Source organism: Gallus gallus, chromosome 3, assembly GCF_016699485.2.
Source record: "Gallus gallus isolate bGalGal1 chromosome 3, bGalGal1.mat.broiler.GRCg7b, whole genome shotgun sequence".
NCBI classification, from domain to species: Eukaryota; Metazoa; Chordata; class Aves; order Galliformes; family Phasianidae; genus Gallus; species Gallus gallus.
Genome location: NC_052534.1, coordinates 27,035,441 through 27,055,377, shown reverse-complemented (window position 1 = coordinate 27,055,377; position 19,937 = coordinate 27,035,441). Strand labels below are relative to the sequence as shown.

At 41.3% G+C, this 19,937-nt stretch overlaps 1 protein-coding gene across 2 annotated transcripts in view; it reads left to right on the top strand.

The window, feature by feature from the left end:
• The first annotated feature begins 4,360 nt into the window (after positions 1 to 4,360).
• Positions 4,361 to 19,937, top strand: part of PLB1 (phospholipase B1) — an 80,711-nt gene continuing 65,134 nt past the window's right edge. For both annotated transcript variants that reach the window (XM_040698194.2, XM_040698193.2), the window contains exons 1-11: positions 4,361 to 4,470; positions 8,938 to 8,978; positions 9,928 to 9,991; positions 10,461 to 10,519; positions 11,998 to 12,038; positions 12,873 to 12,916; positions 13,625 to 13,709; positions 14,095 to 14,146; positions 15,317 to 15,403; positions 15,662 to 15,724; positions 17,046 to 17,128. In XM_040698194.2, the coding sequence (XP_040554128.1) occupies positions 4,422 to 4,470; positions 8,938 to 8,978; positions 9,928 to 9,991; positions 10,461 to 10,519; positions 11,998 to 12,038; positions 12,873 to 12,916; positions 13,625 to 13,709; positions 14,095 to 14,146; positions 15,317 to 15,403; positions 15,662 to 15,724; positions 17,046 to 17,128 (668 nt within the window). In that variant the 5' untranslated portion in view covers positions 4,361 to 4,421. The remainder of the gene's footprint in view (positions 4,471 to 8,937; positions 8,979 to 9,927; positions 9,992 to 10,460; positions 10,520 to 11,997; positions 12,039 to 12,872; positions 12,917 to 13,624; positions 13,710 to 14,094; positions 14,147 to 15,316; positions 15,404 to 15,661; positions 15,725 to 17,045; positions 17,129 to 19,937) is intronic.

The following is a 19,937-nucleotide window of genomic DNA, read 5'->3' as shown; positions in this document are numbered from 1 at the left end:
CACTGCTCCCGCTTGCTGTTGTGGGATCCCTGCCCTGAGCCCCATGTCCTTGCTTGCTCTGGGCCTCACCTCATCCCCCAATCTCTTCTGTGGAGGAAGAGCAGCTGTTTAGGTCCAGGGTGTGCGTTAAATTATCAGCAATGTGAACTGCAGCAAGAGAAGGCATAACACCATGAGGAAATATACAGTGGTGTATGATTTATTTGTAACTGTTTCACACCGCTGTAATGTTCTACCCATCCTGGACTGGATGTAATGGATGGCACAATCCAGGGATGTGCTTCCTAAAATAAATAAATAATCAAGATCTAAGACCTTGGCTAGGCAGCAGGATTAGCTGAAATATTGATGAGTCACAGAATGAATCTTCAAATGAAATGGAGAGTCATTCTGCTTTCCATTTCAACAAGTCCTCTGCTATGCTGGTGTAATACAATAGTTCTGTGGGCACAATTGCATTATTGTCTGATATATGGCCTCTGCCTGTTAGCAGCTGAAGAAACTACTTCCCTAACAAACAGTAAAATGTTGTACTTATGATGGCAAACATTTTGGGTTTAATTATGAGTGGTTGAGTATTGTGGTGGTGTTTGGTTTTTTTTTTTTTTTCTTTTAATGTGCAGCTATACATTCATTACTTTGTATTTTTAAAAGCTGGTCTTATAGCTTATATTATCATTGTCGAGGTTTCTGATTTTCAGTATCCTGTGTGATTAATAGAATTGCAGGAAAAAGCTCATTTAAATGAGCAGATAAGGCAAAACTTAAAGGCAAGGTAAAGAAATCCATTGGCTTTCCCAGCTATAACTCCTAAACCAGGTACAAGAGGTAAGGCAGTAATATATTACTATGTTTCCATAATGTCAACTTAGTTGACATTCCATAATGTCAACTTAGGTCTGGAACAGATTGCCCAGGAAGGTGGTGGGGTCAACATCCCTGGAGGTGTTCAAGGGAGGTGTAGATGTGGTACCAAGGAACATGGTTTAGTGCACAGTATTGGTGGTAGGTAGATATTTGAACTAGATGATTGTAGAGATCTTTTCCAACCTTAATGGCTCTAAGATTATTATAAGTTACCTAAAAACAGTAATGGGTCAGGAACATTCAAGTGCTTGTATTTGAATACATGTTTGGGTGCTGCTTGTTTTACAGCTTGACTTTTGTTTTTGTGACATTATACTATTTAGGGCCTAGACATGCAAAAAAGAGGTATGTTTGCTGGAGAAAACACAAAGGCACAAAACATGCTCTTAACCACGATTTTCCAACAGAGGGCTTCCTTGCAGTTGTGTCATCAGCTTTCTCTGTCCAGAACAGTTGACAAGAAGACCAACACTGCTCAGGCAGGATGAGGTACCAAGTCCATCCAACTATCTGTGGTGCCAGAGCGGCAGCATTCAGGCAAGGCAGAAGTTTTGTGTTGATCATTAGGTAGTTAGCTAAATGGCTGCAGTTCTGTGGGGTACTCCCAAATGCTGTCAGCTGCAGCTTGGCTCATGGGCTGGAGCTCCCCACACTTTCTGCAAGATATGGCATTGCCCTCGCAGCAGTGCAAAGGATTTGGTTTATCTCTGACACCTCCCATGGCTGTGAGAAAATTTCTCTTCTCTCTTCTGCCAGCTTCTTTGATTGTTGCTGCCACCTGCTATTTGCTGTTCAATCTAGGAGCTATTTTGATGCTTTGGTGGTGGGAAGAAGTCTTTACAGAGGACTTATAAGCCTTAAAGTTAGTACTGTTCTCCTTCTGGAGCATGTCACAGAGTCTAAAGGCTAAATTCTTCTTTGGTTTATTGTGAATGTATGAAGTAACGCTATCTCCTTTCCCTTTTCCACCTTTTACTTGGTGTATGGTAAAGAGACATCCTCTCTAAGATTCTAAACATTTCCAGTTCACTGGGGAGGCTGTTTCTCAGACTTGGTGATAAAGAGAACTTTCTATTGAGGAATGAAGCTACCACAAATCCTTGCACATAATGACAAAGACCACTGAGCGTAACTCTTACACTCACACAATGCTGTACTGACTCACATACCATAATGACCTTAATGACTTTGACCAGCCCCACCTGGGTCTTCATCAACCCTGCTAGTAGCCCCAGGAACCCTATTTCAACCCAGCCCAGGGAGCTGCTGGCCTCTGTACTGATCTGACAGAGCAAAAGCTTCAAGTTTTTTGTTACCTTGCTATGGGTAAAAGAAGTTAGTGTCAAAAGACATTTCAGGTGTGAGGCTACCAAGTGGAACAAGCTCCCTTCTTTCAAAGTTGCTGCTGTGTTGGAGATGAACAGTTGTTTGGGCTTGTGAGGTCTCTAGTATATTTGTATCGGGCTGAGGTTTGAGATCAAGTGGTGGAGGAGCTTTTGCTCTGTCTGTGTGGATTCCTGCTAATATGTAAGTCTGCATAATAGCTGTTCTTATTCAGAATCGATTTTACTTTCCCATTTTTTTTTGTGAAGTGGGCACAAGGCCTATCTCCAAAGTATTTCCTTAAAGGATATCAAACTTCAGTCATAAGACAACAAAAAGCCTTTTGAAGGATAAGTGAGACTGCCTGGGATATCAGGAGTGTCAGTGATTTGTTTAAGTGTTTTGAGATATTTACTCAAGCAGTTGCCCTTCTCAGTCTCATATTCTTTATGCAGAAGCTTTACTTGGGTGTCAGCAGGCTCATAAGAGAACAGAGAGCAATTCCAGTGCTTTGGCTGAGGACAGTGGGTTGTTCTGCAGAGGTCAGATCTTAATGTTGTAATTGAGATATAGCCAGAGTCTTACTTGGGAGCATAATATTGCAATCTAGCAGTCACTTGTGCATGTCCTTCAAATCTGCAAAAGTGAACAGTCTACCATGACAGCATTGTAGCTAGTCTTGTATGCTCAAATACTTGATGCTTGGGTTGACTGTCTATACACAATAATCTAGCCTTACTGTCTTCTTAGATACAGACTTGTTCTGTGAGTATACAGTAATTCTCTGCACTGCTGGAGTGCCTGTGGTGCTCTATAATCTTGGTATGTCCTAAACAGGACCTATTGTGCTTTAACTGTTAAGTCATGGTTCTTGCTCAAACTGGGAGAACTATTATATGAGTCTGGTCAGCCTGGGCCTTAGTATCACACCTGTTTGTGGTAAACTTGGCGTGAAATTCTGTTTGTTGAATGTTTTCTGAATGAGAGAAGGGTTAGCTATACCTCTTGTCAACAGTGCTCTGTCTTGGCAGATACCTGTGAGGAAGACTACGATAATGGAAAATTCTCCAGAAGAATGGCTGATATTCCACAAGCTGAAGTTGTAGAGGTTTTCTGTAATAAGCCTACTGCCAGAAGTGATGGTACGGTACCGGCTTTGCATTACTTCCCTCACCACTTCTGCTTGCTCTCCTCATTATCGCTATTCTCTCCCTATTCAGATTGTAGTCCACTTGTTCTCTTCTGTGGTGCCCTCTGATGTTCTTCATAGTCTTCTGGGACTCAATTTAACTTAGGTTTTTGGAGTATCAGTGAGTTTAATCATCTTTTAGAAATATGTGGTGGTTACGAAGCTAGCGGAAGAGAGAAAGGTGCAGCACAAGGCTGTTTGAAGGCTATGAAGGAGCAGAGGCAGGAGAGAAGAGTACAACCACCTGTTTTCTACTTAGGGTTTAGCTGCACTGTAGCCCCAGGAACTGAGCCTCCTTCCACATGTAGTAGAGATAGACTGATAATGAGTTATTGTGTTGTATGGAAGACCCTTGACTCTACTGGAAGTTGACCCACGTGACTTATGTGCTGATACTTGCTGAGATGTCTGCCCTGCAAAGTGGCCAGCTGCCCCTGAACACAGGGAAAAGCCTTAACAGGACGTTTGATTACAATATTTTCTGTGAGAGAATTTGCATGACTTGCACCATGTGACACTAATGAGCATTTAAAGTGTGTTAAAAGTAAGGTGAGGGCAATATCTGTGATATTTGATAACTGTGGAAGTCATTATTGAGAGCTCATTCATTACATGAGCAATACAATACAGCCGGTAGTCACGTGATGTTCTACATATTCCCTTTATCGTTGGCAGAAATCCAAAAAGAACCGTTGCTCTCAGCTGCCATCTTCTCTGCTAAATCATGTGTTTAATTACTCATAAATAGAAAAGATGAGCAAAATGGGGGGGAAAGGGAAACTGGAACTGCTGTGCCACTTTGTTCCTTCCTTGACCTGTGGATAGGGCTATTCATAAACTAAGATTGCAGAGCTCCTTGAAATAAGAAATGCGAATGTTATCATCGTGGCTTTGCTTTCCAAAGGTAAATAGGCTAATAAATTTTATGGCTGCTGAGTTATCAGCTTGGTAGAATATAAAGGAGGAAAAAGAAGAGAATTTGTTTCCTAGCAGCCATAAAGTAACCCACAGCACTCCATTTTACCTGCTCATAGAAGCACTTATGAAGCTATTGTTAGGCCTGTTCTTCCTTTGGTGTCTTTCCTCAGAAGGTAAGAATTGAAAGGTCCTTTGAAAATTCTCGTTATGCACTAGTTAGGAACCTATATTTTTAGTTGTTGCAAGGTGGGTGTAAAGCAGAAGTCTTTAAATGGGGTGAAGAAAATAGGAAAGTAAAACTGTGATCTTGTGTGTGATTTGGGGATGTGTTCGATCGTTTTAGATACAGATACATGCATTGTTTTACGCTCCTCTGGAGAATGATTGCATCTTAGGTAGATGCTGAAGTTTCCTTATGAGAAAAGCATCAACAAATAACTAGTTAATGGTGAGATCTGTTCCAAAATGGTGCAGAAGTTTGAGCAAGACACAGAGGTTATTCTTTGAATTTGTACCTGTGATCATTTTCTTTTCAGTGGCATTGAATTGTTCAGATGGGTAGGCAGCCTTCTGACACCCAGGACATCATTGTTCAGATTTCTGTTTCCTCCAGACTTTCTGTATAATCTGAGCAAATTACTGTAGTAAAACAAAACAAACGAAAAAAGAGACAGAGAGAAAAGGAGGGGGGGAGTGAGGCTGGAGTTGGAGAAAGCATTGTACCCTTACTGGTTATGTAAAATCCTTACATGGTACCAGATACCGAATTTTGTAGGTGATTTAGAACTACAAATGTCATACCTGTCTTGGCTTTTTGCTTCAGCTTCCTGCCAGTAAGAAGGCTGTGATAAATAACAGTTGTGCTCTACCTTAACAGTAGGCTGTGAGGATAAGTATCTTTGTAGGACTGTCAGATTCTCTGATAAAAAAGCAGCTGTTAGGAGGCTTTGGTTCCTATTATGAATGGAAGAAATGATTACACTTTGACTTTTTAATTTGGAAAAAAGATGCACTGTGACTGAAATTCCTGAGAAAACTTGATTTGGGAGAAAATGTGGATTGATAGAGCCTGTAGGAATTAGCAGAAACAAGTTGACTGTGATATCAAGGGAAGAAAGAATACAGTTTTTCTTCCAGATTTTTGAATTTTTTTTCTGAAAAACACTTCTTCTGGGGAAGGAAAGGAGAGAGAATTTGGAAAAAATTAAAAATGCAAACTAAAAATATTAAATGGTAGAGTCACAGAATAACTATAATACTGGGAGCAGCAGGGGTCAAAAAAACATCCTATAGAAAGCATAAATCCAAAGCAAACAAAGAAAACTAAATGTATGCTCTGGTTGGTTGAAGTATAATCAGGCAAGCCAAAAATGAATCTGAGGGGAAACAAGGAATCATGTCCAAAGGAATTAAAAATAAGAGATTCTCTTTCAAAATACTTCTGAAACAGGGAATCTGAAGTCCTGAAACATACAAAAAACTAAGGTCTGAAGCTCAACAGAAAAGACTTTTTTCTTTTATTATTTATTCCCTCCCCTGTGATGCGCTTGAGCACAAGAGCTTAAAAAAGACCTTGCACTAAGATCCTTTCTGGGGAGGGGACAAGCTGGAGGAGCTATTAAATCCCCAAACAAATTGATAATGAATAGCAACGAACTGTCAGAAATAGATGATATTCACCCAAGGGAGTGAACTAAACAAATATGAATGTGTGTATATGTTAACAGTGTTTGCTATCAATCAGCATATCTTCAGTCAGCATTGATGTCAGGAGTTGCATGTCAGAAAGCAAATGGTATCCTGGGCTCCATCATGAGAGGGGTGGCCAGCAGGGACAGGGAGGTGATTGTCCCTCTCTACTCTGCTCTTGTGAGGCCCCATCTGGAGTACTGTGTCCAGGTATGGAGCCCCCAGTACAAGAAAGACAGAGAGCTGTTGGAGAGGGTCCAGAGGAGGGCCACGAAGATGGTGAGGGGGCTGGAGCACCTCCCCTATGAACACAGGCTGAGGGAGCTGGGCTTATTCAGCCTGGAGAAGAGAAGGCTGAGGGGTGACCTCACTGCAGCCTTTTGGTACCTAAAGGGAGCCTATAAACAAGAAGGGAGTAAACTCTTTGAAAGGGTAGATAACAGCAGGACTAGGGGGAACGGTTTTAAGTTGAAAGAGGGAAGATTTAGGTTGGATCTTAGGGGGAAGTTCTTTACCAGGAGAGTGGTAAGGTGCTGGAATGGGCTGCCCAGAGAGGTTGTAGATGCCCCGTCCCTGGGGGTGTTCAAGGCCAGGTTGGATGGGGCCCTCGGCAACCTGGTCTAGTAAATGGGGAGGTTGGTGGCAGGGGGGGGTGGAGATTCATGATCCTTGAGATCCCTTCCAACCCAGGCCATTCTGTGATTCTGTGAGTTAAAAATGGCAAATGTGAAATTAGATTTTTAGAATGGGTTCTGTGTTAGAAGGGTCTGGGGACCTGCAGTGCTAGGTGCAGTTGAATTTCTGAAAATCTTTTGGCCAAGTACTCCTAAAGAAGCTAAACTGTCACAAGAACAAAAACACCTTCGTGGGCTCTAATTAAAAGCTCTGGAATAAGGAAATGAATTATAAATCTTCAGACAGAGAAGAAAGGAGGAAACCTGCTGGAGCCGGCTGTTGCCTGTGCTGGTACAGGTGCTTTCAGCTTATTTCAGCATCAGATAAGGAGACAGGCTAGCTGATGTAAAATGCTCAGGATGCTCAAACTGAAAAGTAATGTACAGCAGGCAAAACTTGTTCTAGCTATACACAGATTATGGTGAACTCTAAATTAGATACTGCCTCATGGTATGTAGCTCTCTGAAGACATCAACACAGAGTTACCAGCAATCAAGGAGACAATTTCAGGAATCGGAGCACAAAAAATGCATTTCTAGTGTTGTGTGTAAGTCTGGTTCACTCACCTCTTGAGGGCTGTCTAGCCTTTTCAAGTCAAAAGTAAAATGAGGAACACTAGGAGGAGGATAAAGGGGAAGAGAGTTCAGACTTATGAAACAACTTCCACGTGAGAGCAGATCAAACAGTCTGAGCCTGGATATCTCCCCTGCTGGGCTGAGCTGGCTCTCCGTTTACTTTTTGATGTGGAAAGAAGGAAATATAAGCAGAAGCATGCAGCAGGACAACTAAATATTCTCAGGTTAGCTTCTGGATGCTGACAGAAAAAAGACAGCAGGACTTGTGAGACTTGCAGGACTTTGGTGGCTTTGGTGTGGCAAGCAGGGACAGCTCTCAGCACACTTTGAAGTTCAGCTGAAAATCCAAACCCAGATTCCATGGCTTCCTTTGAGAAGATCTTAGGATAACCTCAAATCGGTGCTTACAAATCCAAGTATACACTCAAGGAAAGAGAATGATGTTTGCTGAAATAGCTGCAGGCCTGACTTCTGGCTCTAACAGGCTATGTTGTCTGTCAACATTCTAGGATGAGAAGTCATTGTAGCTGTTTCTCTATCACTATGGCAATCACATAACAGTGTGATGTTGCTCTGTGGCTGTGGAAGATGTAGATTAATGTGAATTGCTCCTTTCTGAAGGAGTTTCAGCTTACACATGCTAATGTAAGCCTAGGCTGCACTTCTAAGGCATAAAAACTGGGGGCTGGCTCACACATGAATTTGATGGTGTTTGCAAAATCTCCTTTTGTTAATGGGAATTACGTGCTTATTAGTTGTCCTAGGTATTTTGTACCTCTCACAGTGAAAGCAGGTAGGCCCCTCACTTTTTTGAGAAACAAAATTAAAATCCATCATAATACACGAGAACAGTAACACTCCCTCTTTTTTCTGTCCTTGTGAGGCCCCATCTGGAGTACTGCTTCCAGGCCTGGGGCCCCCAGTGCAAGAAAGGCGTAGTGGTGCTGGAGCAGCTCCAGAGGAGCTGGAGCACCTTTCCTATGAAGAAAGGCTGAGGGAGTTGGTCTTGTTCAGTCTCCAGAAGAGAATGCTCTGGGGATACCTCACTGAAGCCTTCCTGTTCTTGAGGGAGGCTTATAAACTGGAGAGAGACTGTCTTTTTACATGGACAGATAGTGACAGGATAAGGGGGAATGACCTTAAGCTAAAAGAGGGGAGATTTAAATTAGATGTTAGGTGGAAAGTCTTTACTCAGAGGGCGGTGAGGTGCTGGCATAGGCTGACTGGAGGGGCTGTGGCTTCCCCATCCGTGGAGGTGTCAAGGCCAGGTTGGATGGGGCCCTGGGCAGCCTGAGCTGGTGGGGGGCAGCCCTGACCTCAGCAGGATGTTGGAACTGGTGAGCTTTATGGTCTCTTCCAACCCAAACCATTCTATGATGGCTGAAGAGGAAAACTGGAAAAGCTAGTTTTTAAGGCTTGTGGAAGATGAGGTTCATCACCTGTGTATAGGGCTTAATAGTAATCTGCTAATTTCAACAAATCTCGTCTGACTATAATAACTAAAATCTTACATTAGTATACCCAAAACTAAGAGAGTATGTTTGATGTTGGAGCAAGGTTCACCTTTGGAAAATAGGAAAGAGGAGAAAAGTTACTCCTCATAGGGATTATGTGGTTTTAGTTTTATGTTTTCTGAAGGCTTTTTCTAAGCTTAAAAATTGCGCAATTCCTTATTCTTTCCTTTATTTTATTTTTTTAAAGGAAAGACCGATGGTCTCCTGGAAGAACAGGGGAAACTAAAGGTAAATTATGACAACACCTTTCTTTTTTTTTTTTCTTTTCTCCTTTTTTTCAATAACTATCTTCATCATTTTGGCTGTCTCTTCCTCTGAGGCAGGTGGAAGAAGAGCTTAGTGTGCTAAACTGTTGAATTCTGCAAAGAATAAATGCAAAGCAAATGACTCAATGGTGTGATACCACAGTTGCAAGATTACAGTACCTCACCAGGAAATAAGTTTCTCCGAGCACCACTTGTTATTAGGTTACACATCCTGTACATAGGCTGACTGTGGTTAGCCCTTGTTCCGATATGCTCTTTTAGAAGCAGGTTGTTGTCTTCAGTCTTTCTTTAAGGTATTAGAGATGGACCACACCTATTGTCAGGATGCAAGAGGGCATGAAATAATTGTTCCTAGCGAGTCTCTCGTGCTGAGTTTATTCATATCACTTATGTCCTTGCCCTAAATACAGGTCTTTCTTTCATTATTTTCCTCTTTAGTATTTTCTGTGTTCACATGGGAATTCTGCCTGTTGCCAAGGGCCCAGAATATGGGTGATATATTTGGTTCATTTTTCCTTTCCTGCTTCATGGTTGAGCTGTGGCTTTTTGTTTTGTACACTGTGTGCCTTGTGGCACACAAAGATGCATGCAGAAGCTCGTTTTTGGGATCTCCCAGATTAAGAATTCTCTGTTCACAACAGTGAAAATTGTAGGGTGTGTTCAGCACAGTTTATTGTTTGCTCAGTAGGAATTTGGTAAGAAAGCTGAGCAAAAAGCGTAGAGTTTGAAAAGAGTGGATTTGAAGAGAGCTGCCCAGAACTGTTCCCATGTATTTCTAGCAATTGTTTTATAAAATTATTGCTACATCAGTAAGAGCATGGTGTTGTTTGAAAATAGAGCCTCTATGACCTCTCATTCTGCCAATTTCTTTGTTGGAAATAAGCGATCAACCATCTTTATTTATGTCAAAGGCTCTAGGAAGCTTCCAGTTTTCATGCGGGCATGTGACGTCACCTGAGACTCCTTCATCTTCAGGTTTGTGTCTAATATTATCCTTGTAGAAGCTTTCACTTCCACAGTTATTTCAGAATGGACGTGGAGGGAAGGAAATGAGCTGGTCTGAGGGGATTTATGTGTGTGATGTCACTAAAGTGATTGAGAGAGGGCTCTGTGACATCTGTAGGGTTTTCGTTATGTTCATAAAAATACCTTTGTTTCTTCAGCTGCTGAGAATTCTGGTATTGCTTAAATCATTCACCACTGTCTTTTGTGGTCTCTTCTTGCTTGATGGTTGAACACTTCAATGCTTCTGAAGTACTTACTGAATGCCTAAGTAAAGTTTCTCATTCTCTCTGCCTGATTTAAAGCTACCAGTCCAAAAGATCACTATAGACTTCTTCCTGCATGCTTTTAATCAGTTTTGCCATGTTTTAATATACTAGTGAATGTAACTTTCTTTCAAATTTACTTATTTGTTCTAACTTCATTTTCAACATTTCTGCAGTTCATGCTCTGAGGCCAGCTGACATTAAAGTAGTCACTGCAATAGGAAGTTTGCAAACAGTAAGTACATGCATGAACTGTGCTGAATGTGACCCATTTCCTCTGTTCTGACTCTGATGAGGTGATGGTGAACTGAGTTGGTGGTAAAAGTTGGGGTCCCAGTGAGGGCAGTTAGGACTTGAAACTTTCCATGAACGTTAAAGTTTTCTGCTGAAAAATGGCTGGAAATAACGTCTGAATGTTCAGTATTTCAATATACCCTGAATCTAAAAATAGCCAGCTGACTTCATGCAGGAGAAACTTGATCACTGTGCTCTTATACAGAACCGTGATATCTGATTAGTGTGCTTGGATTTTCCTAACAATGAGCTGAACAGATCGAATTACTGGAAGAAGCGTTTAGGAGAACTCAAACTGGAAAAAGGTACAGTTTTGGCGATGACCACCATTAGGACAAACTATCAAAAGATGCAGTAGACTTTTGATCCTGTTGAAGTGTTTCTGTCCTGCAGGAAAAAGCTCTGGATGAATCATAAATATATAATTTTGTTGTATAAATCAGTGAGTAAGGTTCTCCTGCCTCTTCTGGTAGTTAGATTTGGCTAATTTTAACTTGCCTTAATAATTGGCAGTAAATATCTGAAATAGATTTGAGGCCCAATTAAAAACATTTAACTACAATTGCCAAGCTTTGAGGAAGCGTGGAAGTGTATTTATTGGGCAAAAATGGGAGTTGTTGTAGGGTTACAGCTTCCAAGAAATGGGGAAGGTTCTCCCTTATCATAAAACAACTCTGTAATTTGAATTGGTATTCATTAAGATATCATACTTTGCCTTGTCTTAAAGCTTTCCATTAAAAAACCAGCATTCCTGGACTCTCTGCAAGTACCTCCCTCTTTAGGAGAAAAGATTTGTCCTAAATTTGAAGGTTCTTTGCCCATATTGGACGCGTGGCACTTCAGAGCGTGTCTTTTTTTGTGGTGATGGATTTTTTTTTAATGTCTGTGGGTGGTGCTGTAGAAAAATGTATAAATGATATTCTGCTAATGAATGTCTATTTTTTTAGAGCAAACACTTCACTGTCTCTTCCTAGACTCCTTGAAATCAGTGAAGTTCCTTTTTATAAGGAGTTTTTTTTCATCAGGCCCCATATTGGCAGAGTGCCATTCATGTAAATTATCTTAATGACTTCAGGTCACATCCCTCATTGGAAAGGAATAGACTGAGGGAAATTCAATGTGGTTTAGAACAGCATTTCATTTGACTGAATTTGAGTTATTTTAGTCATATTTTATTTTAAGCCACACGCAATACATTCATTAATGAAAGCAATACCTAAGAAAAAAGACTAGACTATGAGAACACATTGTAATAAGGAAGTGCTGAAAATGACAGCTTTGGAAAATAATCTAAATCTGTGACAAACTGAAGCATAATGGAGATGAGTATATAGAAAGTGTAAGAAAAGAGAGGAGTACCACAGGGAGCAGAGTGTGTACCTTTGCTTAATAACTTTCTTATTGCCTGCTTATTCACAGCCACTGGGATCCAGCATATATCATGAAGATTTACTCCAAAGGTAAAAATGAGTTGCTAGCATTGATTCATTTCATGGTACTAATTTATATAGTACTGGGCACAACACAAGTTTTGTTGTTATCTAGAAAGGAGAAGAAAGCCTGTTTAAATAGAAAAGATTTTGAGGCATTGGATCTTCCCCCTTCCTTAGTTAACAGAAGTTCTTTGTCCAAGATATGCAACTACTTTAGGGTTGCAATAACCTTAAGACTCGTTACTCTAAGATGAATCTTAGGTAGTAAATATCTTCCACTAGCTAGAGACCAGAACGTGGAGATTTATCAAAGCAAAAAAAGAACCCAAGAGCTCTGATACCCAGTCTGTTCTCTGCCTGAATGATTCCCAATGCTCTTGGGCAAGTTCTACACCACTTTCTTCTTTCTTGCCCTCTTAGCTGGTATAAATCAGTGAGTAGAATCATCTGGTTAAGCCTCAGAGATGTAAATTTGTGTAAGTCTTTTGAGGCATTCCAGATGAGGATTTGGCCCTGCAAAGACAAACTTTAAAGGACTGCTGTCTTTCAATAGTTATGTGAACATTTGTGTCTGCTTGTGCGTGCACAAAGAGAGGTCCTGGCACTGCTTGTGTATGTGCATAAGGACAGCTATTGCAACATGTGGAGTGAAGAGAAAGAATGAGATCTGAGACTCAGCAGTAGCTGATGACATTATGATTTTAGGGAGAGAAAGGCTCCATTCTTAATTTCAGCAGCTGCTATGAATACTTGCTCCGAGTTGCGTTCTAGCTAGCAAGATGTTGAGGCTGTGCTGTAATGTAACTTTTCTTTGAGAAACGGAATAACAGCAGCTTCCTGTTTTCTCTTCCCTTTCTACAGCACAGGAAGGAGCCTTCCTGAAGTGACTGTGGAAATTTTGGCAGGTGTGTCTTGCTGTCACACAAACTTAAGCAAATTAGCTGAATGGAGTGCTGGCTGACAGTCAAGGGCTTTGCTGGGCTGTGGTGTGTGTGCAGCACAAATGCAGCATGGGACTGTTAAGGGGAACCTGAGGGAAGGTGCATTGAGTGAATGTGAGTGCAATACAGGCTGAGTTACCTGTGCTGGCTTTGAACAGGCTGTCTGGATAGCCCCAGTCCCTGCTGATGTCTCTTCACTGTGCACTCTGCCAGTGCTAGCTAAGTGAGATCTTCTGTGAGTTTGCTTGTCCAGTGCTCTTTCTGCTGCTATATGCTCAGGGGTTTATACTGAGGCTGCCTTAGGTGCACCACATGTGAATTCATCATCCATGAGCTGGCTGTTGTGGAGGGAGTCCTGACTTGCTTCCCATTCTCAGAAGGTTGATTTCTACACCTGCTTGTATTTAAATCTGCCCATACTTGTGGCTGATGTAAGAGGTGGGATGAGTGTTTCTCACCTGAGTCTGGAGGCAAACTCAGATATCAGAGCTGCAGTTCTTAGGAGTTGCACCAGCAAAACAGCTGCAGAGCAGCTTGGGTGAGCCTCTCTTGCCTGCCAAGAGATGCCTCAGATCCTGCATTTTCTGGTCTGGTTCAAGTTTGTTTATAGTGCAATTGCAGAGTAACAGTCTCGTGTATGCAGAAATAGCCTGACCTGTGTATGTCATTCAGCTCTTATTAGCAGTTTTAATCCCTCGGTCCTGCACCAGTCTCCTCTGCCTGGCACAATGGGAGCAGCATCAGATGGTCAAACAACGTAAGTTTGAGGGGTTTTTGGCTGGGCTGTTCACTTATATCTGGAAAGGTGGGGTGTAGATGCATTTGATGCTGGAGAATTTCACTGGACACAGAATATGCTCAGTGCCAGGCTATACAGGCTCCCCGGGGTCAGACCCTGCCACGGGTTCAAAGTGTGTCTGATCTTTTCATCTCTCTAAACACACATCTGAAAGTGAAATGTCTGAATGTGAGCTAATCACCTCAGGCTTTCTGTATAACTCAGACAAGTGTCTAATTTTTACGCGGTTAGGAGTGAAAAGATGAATCCCACCTGATGTTTCAAATGTTGACTTCATAATAAAAATCTGCCAAAGCTTTACCCTTGCTGATGCCTTGACATTTTCTCTTTTTTGGCTTTTCAGAAGCCTCTTGGATCAAGCTGGAGAAATAGTGAAGCTCATGAAAGAGAACCAGGTGTGTTTAAAGCACAGAACAGTTAAGAGAGTTTGGTGTCCAAGCTGGAAAAGGGAGAAATGTGATGAAATACCTTAAACACCACCTAAAGATCTCCTCAAAATAGGACATACTGTTTCTTGAGGTTAACAGACTTTAGTCTATCTGTGTAAATAGAATCAGTTCTGTACTCTTTTAAGGTATGGAGTTTTGTTCTTGAAAATATCTCACCTGCTTTATGTTTGCCAGAAGAGGCTGGTGCGGTTGGCATGGAAGCCAACATTTTTGTTTTTGTATTGCTTAAGGATGTGAGACCTCTATCTACACTCTGTAACTGTGCCAGTGTTTCTGAGAAGCCAACTCAAAATTGTAATTCTTGATATTTATCTCTTCCTCCTGCTATCTTAGGATCATATTTTCAAAAAGCTCAAGATATGCTTTGGCTGATATCAGTGGTTGATGCTGGTGAGAACCGTATTATCACTCATGGCTGAGTGCTTTGAAAATCCCACCCTGGAGTTTTAAGCTCTCATTTTGTTTCTATTCCCAACCCCCAGGTGTGTTATTTTGTAAAATGATCTTGACATAACTTGCATATGTAACTGCCAAAGTGATTCTGCTGTTACCTACTCCCTATGCAGGGAGCTCGCGAGACTGTATGTGAATGAACTTAAGCGCGAGTTTTTTATGGAACTGAAGGCTTCTAACCAATGCTCTTTGTGATTGGCAGGTGTTGCCTAATGGACTTAGGACAGATAGGCAGGGCTCTAGCCCTTAGATTTTTGCTCTAGTCTGCATCTCACCAGGATGAACCAGTCTCAGCAGCTCAAGAATGTTAATCTGTCAGTAAACTTCATCAGGGTTGGAAAGAAGCAGCATACAGCTTGGTACTGAGCAGTATGTGCCCATTTCCAGTGAACTGTTCAATGGCAGCTGCAATTTCTGGCTTTATCCTCAGATTTTTATTGGCGTGCCTTTAGCTTTAATGGCAGGACTTGGCCCATAACCATCTATTTGTTGCCTCTTCCAGAGAGAAGCTGACGAGTCAGATGGAAGGGATCAAAGCTTCTGGGGTTGGGCAGCGGACTACTGTTTTGTCTTGCTGATTTAAATCTTGCATGAGAGAAAGGATGGCAAATAGGACTCTTACCATCATGTTCGTTTTAATTTGTTTATTTATTTTTCTTCCAGATGATGGACTTCCAAAATGATTGGAAACTGATCACAGTTTTCTTTAGTGCTGAAAACCCATGCTCTTCTTGTGCTTCCACACAACCGGTAATCTTTTCATGGGGTGGTTTAGCAGTCAAAGCGTGTGATTCAATCACTTTTGCAAGCTCTACCCTTTGCCATAGTGAACCAAAGCATTAGCTGGTTCTAGAACATTGGAGTGATGCTATTCAGTAACATGGGCTTCTGGTCCACAAAGTATTTTCTATTTAGAAACATGTACTTGATTTGGAATCCCAAATCTGAGATGCAGTAGTAGAACAGTTCTCTGATTGGATTTTAAGCTGTTTCTCATCCCGTTTACAGAAGAACTGCATATTGGACAACCTGGAAAAACTTCAAGAAGTCTTGGACTTTTTATATAAAGAAGTAAGATTCATTCATCGGTTTTCAATACCTGAATCCTTTGCTGTTTTTTTTTTTTTTTTAATCTTATCGAACTTTGGCTTATATCAGTGTTCAGGTGATTCACAACACAAATCTCATTGACTTTAATCCTCTAGCTCTATTCACTGCCAGTAAGTGTTTTATTTGTGCTTTAAAAATCTGATGCATACGGAGACAAAGGACAGAGAGGTAACAGCTTAGCTTTGTTACTCAGATTGATGTGCTTCTTAGTCTGTGCTGTTTATTTTTAAAGCGATTTGCATGAAAAATGGACAATGTCAGTCTAGATCTGAAAGATGTTCCTTTTTAAAAGTGGTGTTTATGAAAATAAGTGTAATTATTGGATATGTAGAACAATCTACGCAGTGTACAGGCTGCTAAATGCCTAGTGGAGACTTGTTTATACCAGGGGAAAAAAAAAACAACAACAGAAAACATTAAAGATCTATATAATATCTGTTGGGTTTTTTTTTTCTGCCACTGTGTGTCCATTTTAAGACCTCAGCATTTCTAGCTGGCTGAACTAAACTGACCTATTTCTCTAGGATGATTTCTGAGAAGTGTTCTGTCCTGAATGTTAGTCTACTAATGAGCAGTAGGCTAGATAAGGATGTATTGCTACTACAACAGACTATTTATCTGAAGTATTTCAATAGCTTTTTGCAAGAATTTTATATTACTGGATTGACAGCCTGAAGGATAGTCTACATCTGGACCAGTTTGATTGCATCAGACACAGGCACTCATTCTTCCCAGACTGACTGACAAATATTGCATATGGGTGAAGTTCTACCCATACATCTGCTTCAGATTCCCTCCTCTATTATTTCCAGAATCTGTATATGTGCACTCATGAAAGTGAAATATCGTTATATAAATGGAAAGCTGCTTTATCCTTAGGGGAGAGGTGAGGCGAGATGTGTGCTTGTGCTATTACAAAGGATATTTCATCCTCAAGCAATGCGCTGACATACTGACACAAAAATAGTAGTTCCTAGTTCACCTGAGTTCAGTTTAGCTGGTTGGTGGCCATGTGGTTCATGTAAAAATGAAGTTCTAGATCTCAGTCAAGAAATCATCATCATGAGTACTTCGCAAATGATGACTCAAGTTATTCTGGATGGCAGGCATAGAAGTAGGATTCAGGAAGGAACTGGCAAAGACTCAGATCACTGATTTTATGAAGACAGAATCCTAGCTCTGAGGTAACACAAGTTGTAGATGTTAGCAAGTAGCAGTAATAGTAAATTCTGATTTCCAACAGCAGATATTAATGTGGTTAATTTTTATTTTATCATTGCAGGTTCCCAAAGCCTTTGTAAATTTGGTAGATTCCACTGAGATGACAACTTCCTTTCTCATGTGCCACGATCCTCAAAATGCCAGGTAACAGAGGCTCCTTTTAATTCTTAACACTATCTCCTACTATTGTTCATTGTCCAGTGTGTGTACTGGCTCTATACCAATCAGGTAGACTTCTGGAGCAGTTTTCTGCCCTTGACGCCAAAGTATGTCACAGATTTTTGTATCTCAACTTTTGCTTCTGATGCGCTCTCTCTGCAGGGGTGGATTGACAAGAAGTAGGTGTTTTAACTTAATCAGTTTGGATACTATGTATAAAGAGTGCATATTGCAGTAGTGGTGAGTTGACCCCAAGCGACCACACAGCCTCTCTCTCATTTCCCCTTTTATCACTCCCTAGAAGGACAAGAGAGAGAAAAGGAAGAATAAAAGCAGAAAAACATGTGACTTAAGATAAAAGTTTAACAGATTAAAGGTGAAAGTTTAACAGATTAAGGAAAGTGGGGGAAAGATGTGAGGAAATAAATGGTTCAAAGGTAATAACTCTATTGCCAATGAACGGACTAGTATCCATTCTGTCTTCAAGCAACAATGACCTCAGAATCCAAAATACCCCTTTTCTTCCTCTACTCAACTTTTATTTTTAAGTATGACACTATATTTTGTGGTATATCCCTTTGGTCAGCTCATGTAATCTGTCCTGGCTGTGTTCTCTCTCACCCTTCTTCCTAGCCCCTTCCTACTCACTGGGTGGGATAGTAGGAAAAGATAGAAATCTTTGACACTGCAAGCACTGTTCAGCAATGACCAACGTATGAGTGTGTGATCAACAGTGTTTTAGTCACAAGTCCTAAAGGCAGTGCCATATGAGAGTTTTGTGGAAACTGGCTGATGTACTTGCCGAGCCATTCTCAATTGAAAAGTCATGACAAGGTGAAGTCCCTGGTGACTGGAAAGGAGGCAATGTCACATCCATTTTCAAGAATAGAAAGGATGATTCAGGGAACTATAGACCTGTCCAGCCTCACCTCTGTGCTAGGAAAGATCATGGAACAGATCCTCCTGGAAGCTATACTAAGGCACATGGAAGAGGGAGAGGTGTTATGAGACAACTAGCATGGCTTCACCAAGGGCGAGTCCTGTCTGATCAATCTAGTAGTGTTCTATGATGGTGTAGCTGCATCAACAGACAAAGAGAAGCCACTAATGTCACCTATCTGTTGTTCCTGAGTAAGTCATTTGTCACCGTCCCTCATAAAATCCTTCTCTCCAAGTTGAAAGAATATGGATTAGATGGGTGGACGGTTTAATGGACAAGGAACTGGTGGTAAGATCATATCCAGAGAGTGACTGTCAGTGGCTGAATGTCTGGATGGAAATCAGCAAAAAGGGATGTCCCTCAGGGGTCAGTACTGGGACAGATGCTTTTTAATATCTTCATCAAATGACATAAACAGTGGGATTGAGTGCACCTTCAGCAAGTTTGTGGATGACACCAAGGTGTGTGGTCAGCACACCCGAGGGACAAGATACCATCCAGATAGACCTAGGCTGGTTGAGCAGTGTGTCCAGGAGAACCTCACGAGGTTCAACAAATCCAAGTGCAAGGTCTTGCACCTGGGTCACAGCAACCTCCACTATACATACAAGCTGGGAGATGAAAGGATTGAACACAGCCCAGCTGAAAAGGACTGGGAGTATGCTGATGGATGGCACGATGGACATGAGGGGGCCTATAAGAATGAAGGGGCCAGGCTCATTAGCAGGATCTGTTGTGATAGGACAAGGGAAAATAGTTTCAAACTACAAGAGGGGAGTCTGAGACTGGATAAAATGAAAAAGTTTTTTACGATAAAAGTAGTGAGGCACTGGAAAAGGCTGCCCAGAAATGTGGTCGATACTGCGTTTTTGGAGGCATTCAAGATCAGACTGGATGGGGCTCTGAGCAACCTGATGTAGCAGTATGTGTCCCTGTTCATTGCAGGGGAGTTGGACTAGTTGACCTTTGAATGTCCCTTCCAACTCATTATTCTGTGATTTTATGGGCTGCTGTGAAGAAAGTTAACTCCACCCCACTACAATCACGATCACAAGACTGTAAGGTCTACTTGCCCCCTGTTCTTTAGTCAGAATTGCTTCTGCCCTGCAACTCTTGAATTGAAAACTCTGAGGGTTCTTTAAAAGCATAAGTTTCTAGGTATCAATGCTCACAATACTCACAAAAGGAATAAATGGTTTAAAAAAAACAATTATGAAGCTATAAGAAAGCGACTGTTTGGGCTTAGAGTGTGGTGGGATGGAGAACTTCCAACTTGCTAATTCCTCTATGGTAACGACTTGCATAGATGCTTTCAGCCATCTCCCTCTCAGTACCTTTGAAGAAAAGTGCGAGTAGCTTACGTCCCAATTTAGCAGGGAGTAGGAGTTTGCACATGGACAGTTATGATAGAGTAGTTTACAGCAGATGAGATTACACTCTGTTTCACTTTAGTAATTTTTTCCTGTGCTCGTGACATGAGACACCGTATATACTGATATATTCATTCTGATGATCTTCACAAGCTTTGTGCGCATACAACTCAGGCGGGGGAGTCAAGGACGGGGTCTGGCTGCTGTGTAACCACGTGCTTAACAACAAGCATAAGTAGAGAATAAGCTTTCCTTGTCAAATGCAATTGCGTGGAGAATTCTGGCAAGCTTACTTATCAATGTGATCTGGAAGCTATGTTTATCTGGTTGAACAGTTCCACCAGTCTGTATGCTTTATGCTGAAGTATAAAACTCCTGGGCTTATCTCAACCTCCAGCCCAGATCGTCTCCCACATTAAGGCTTCAGTATTTGGTTAGCAAATCCTCATCTCTGGATTATGCTTTCAAAGAAAAAATATGAACT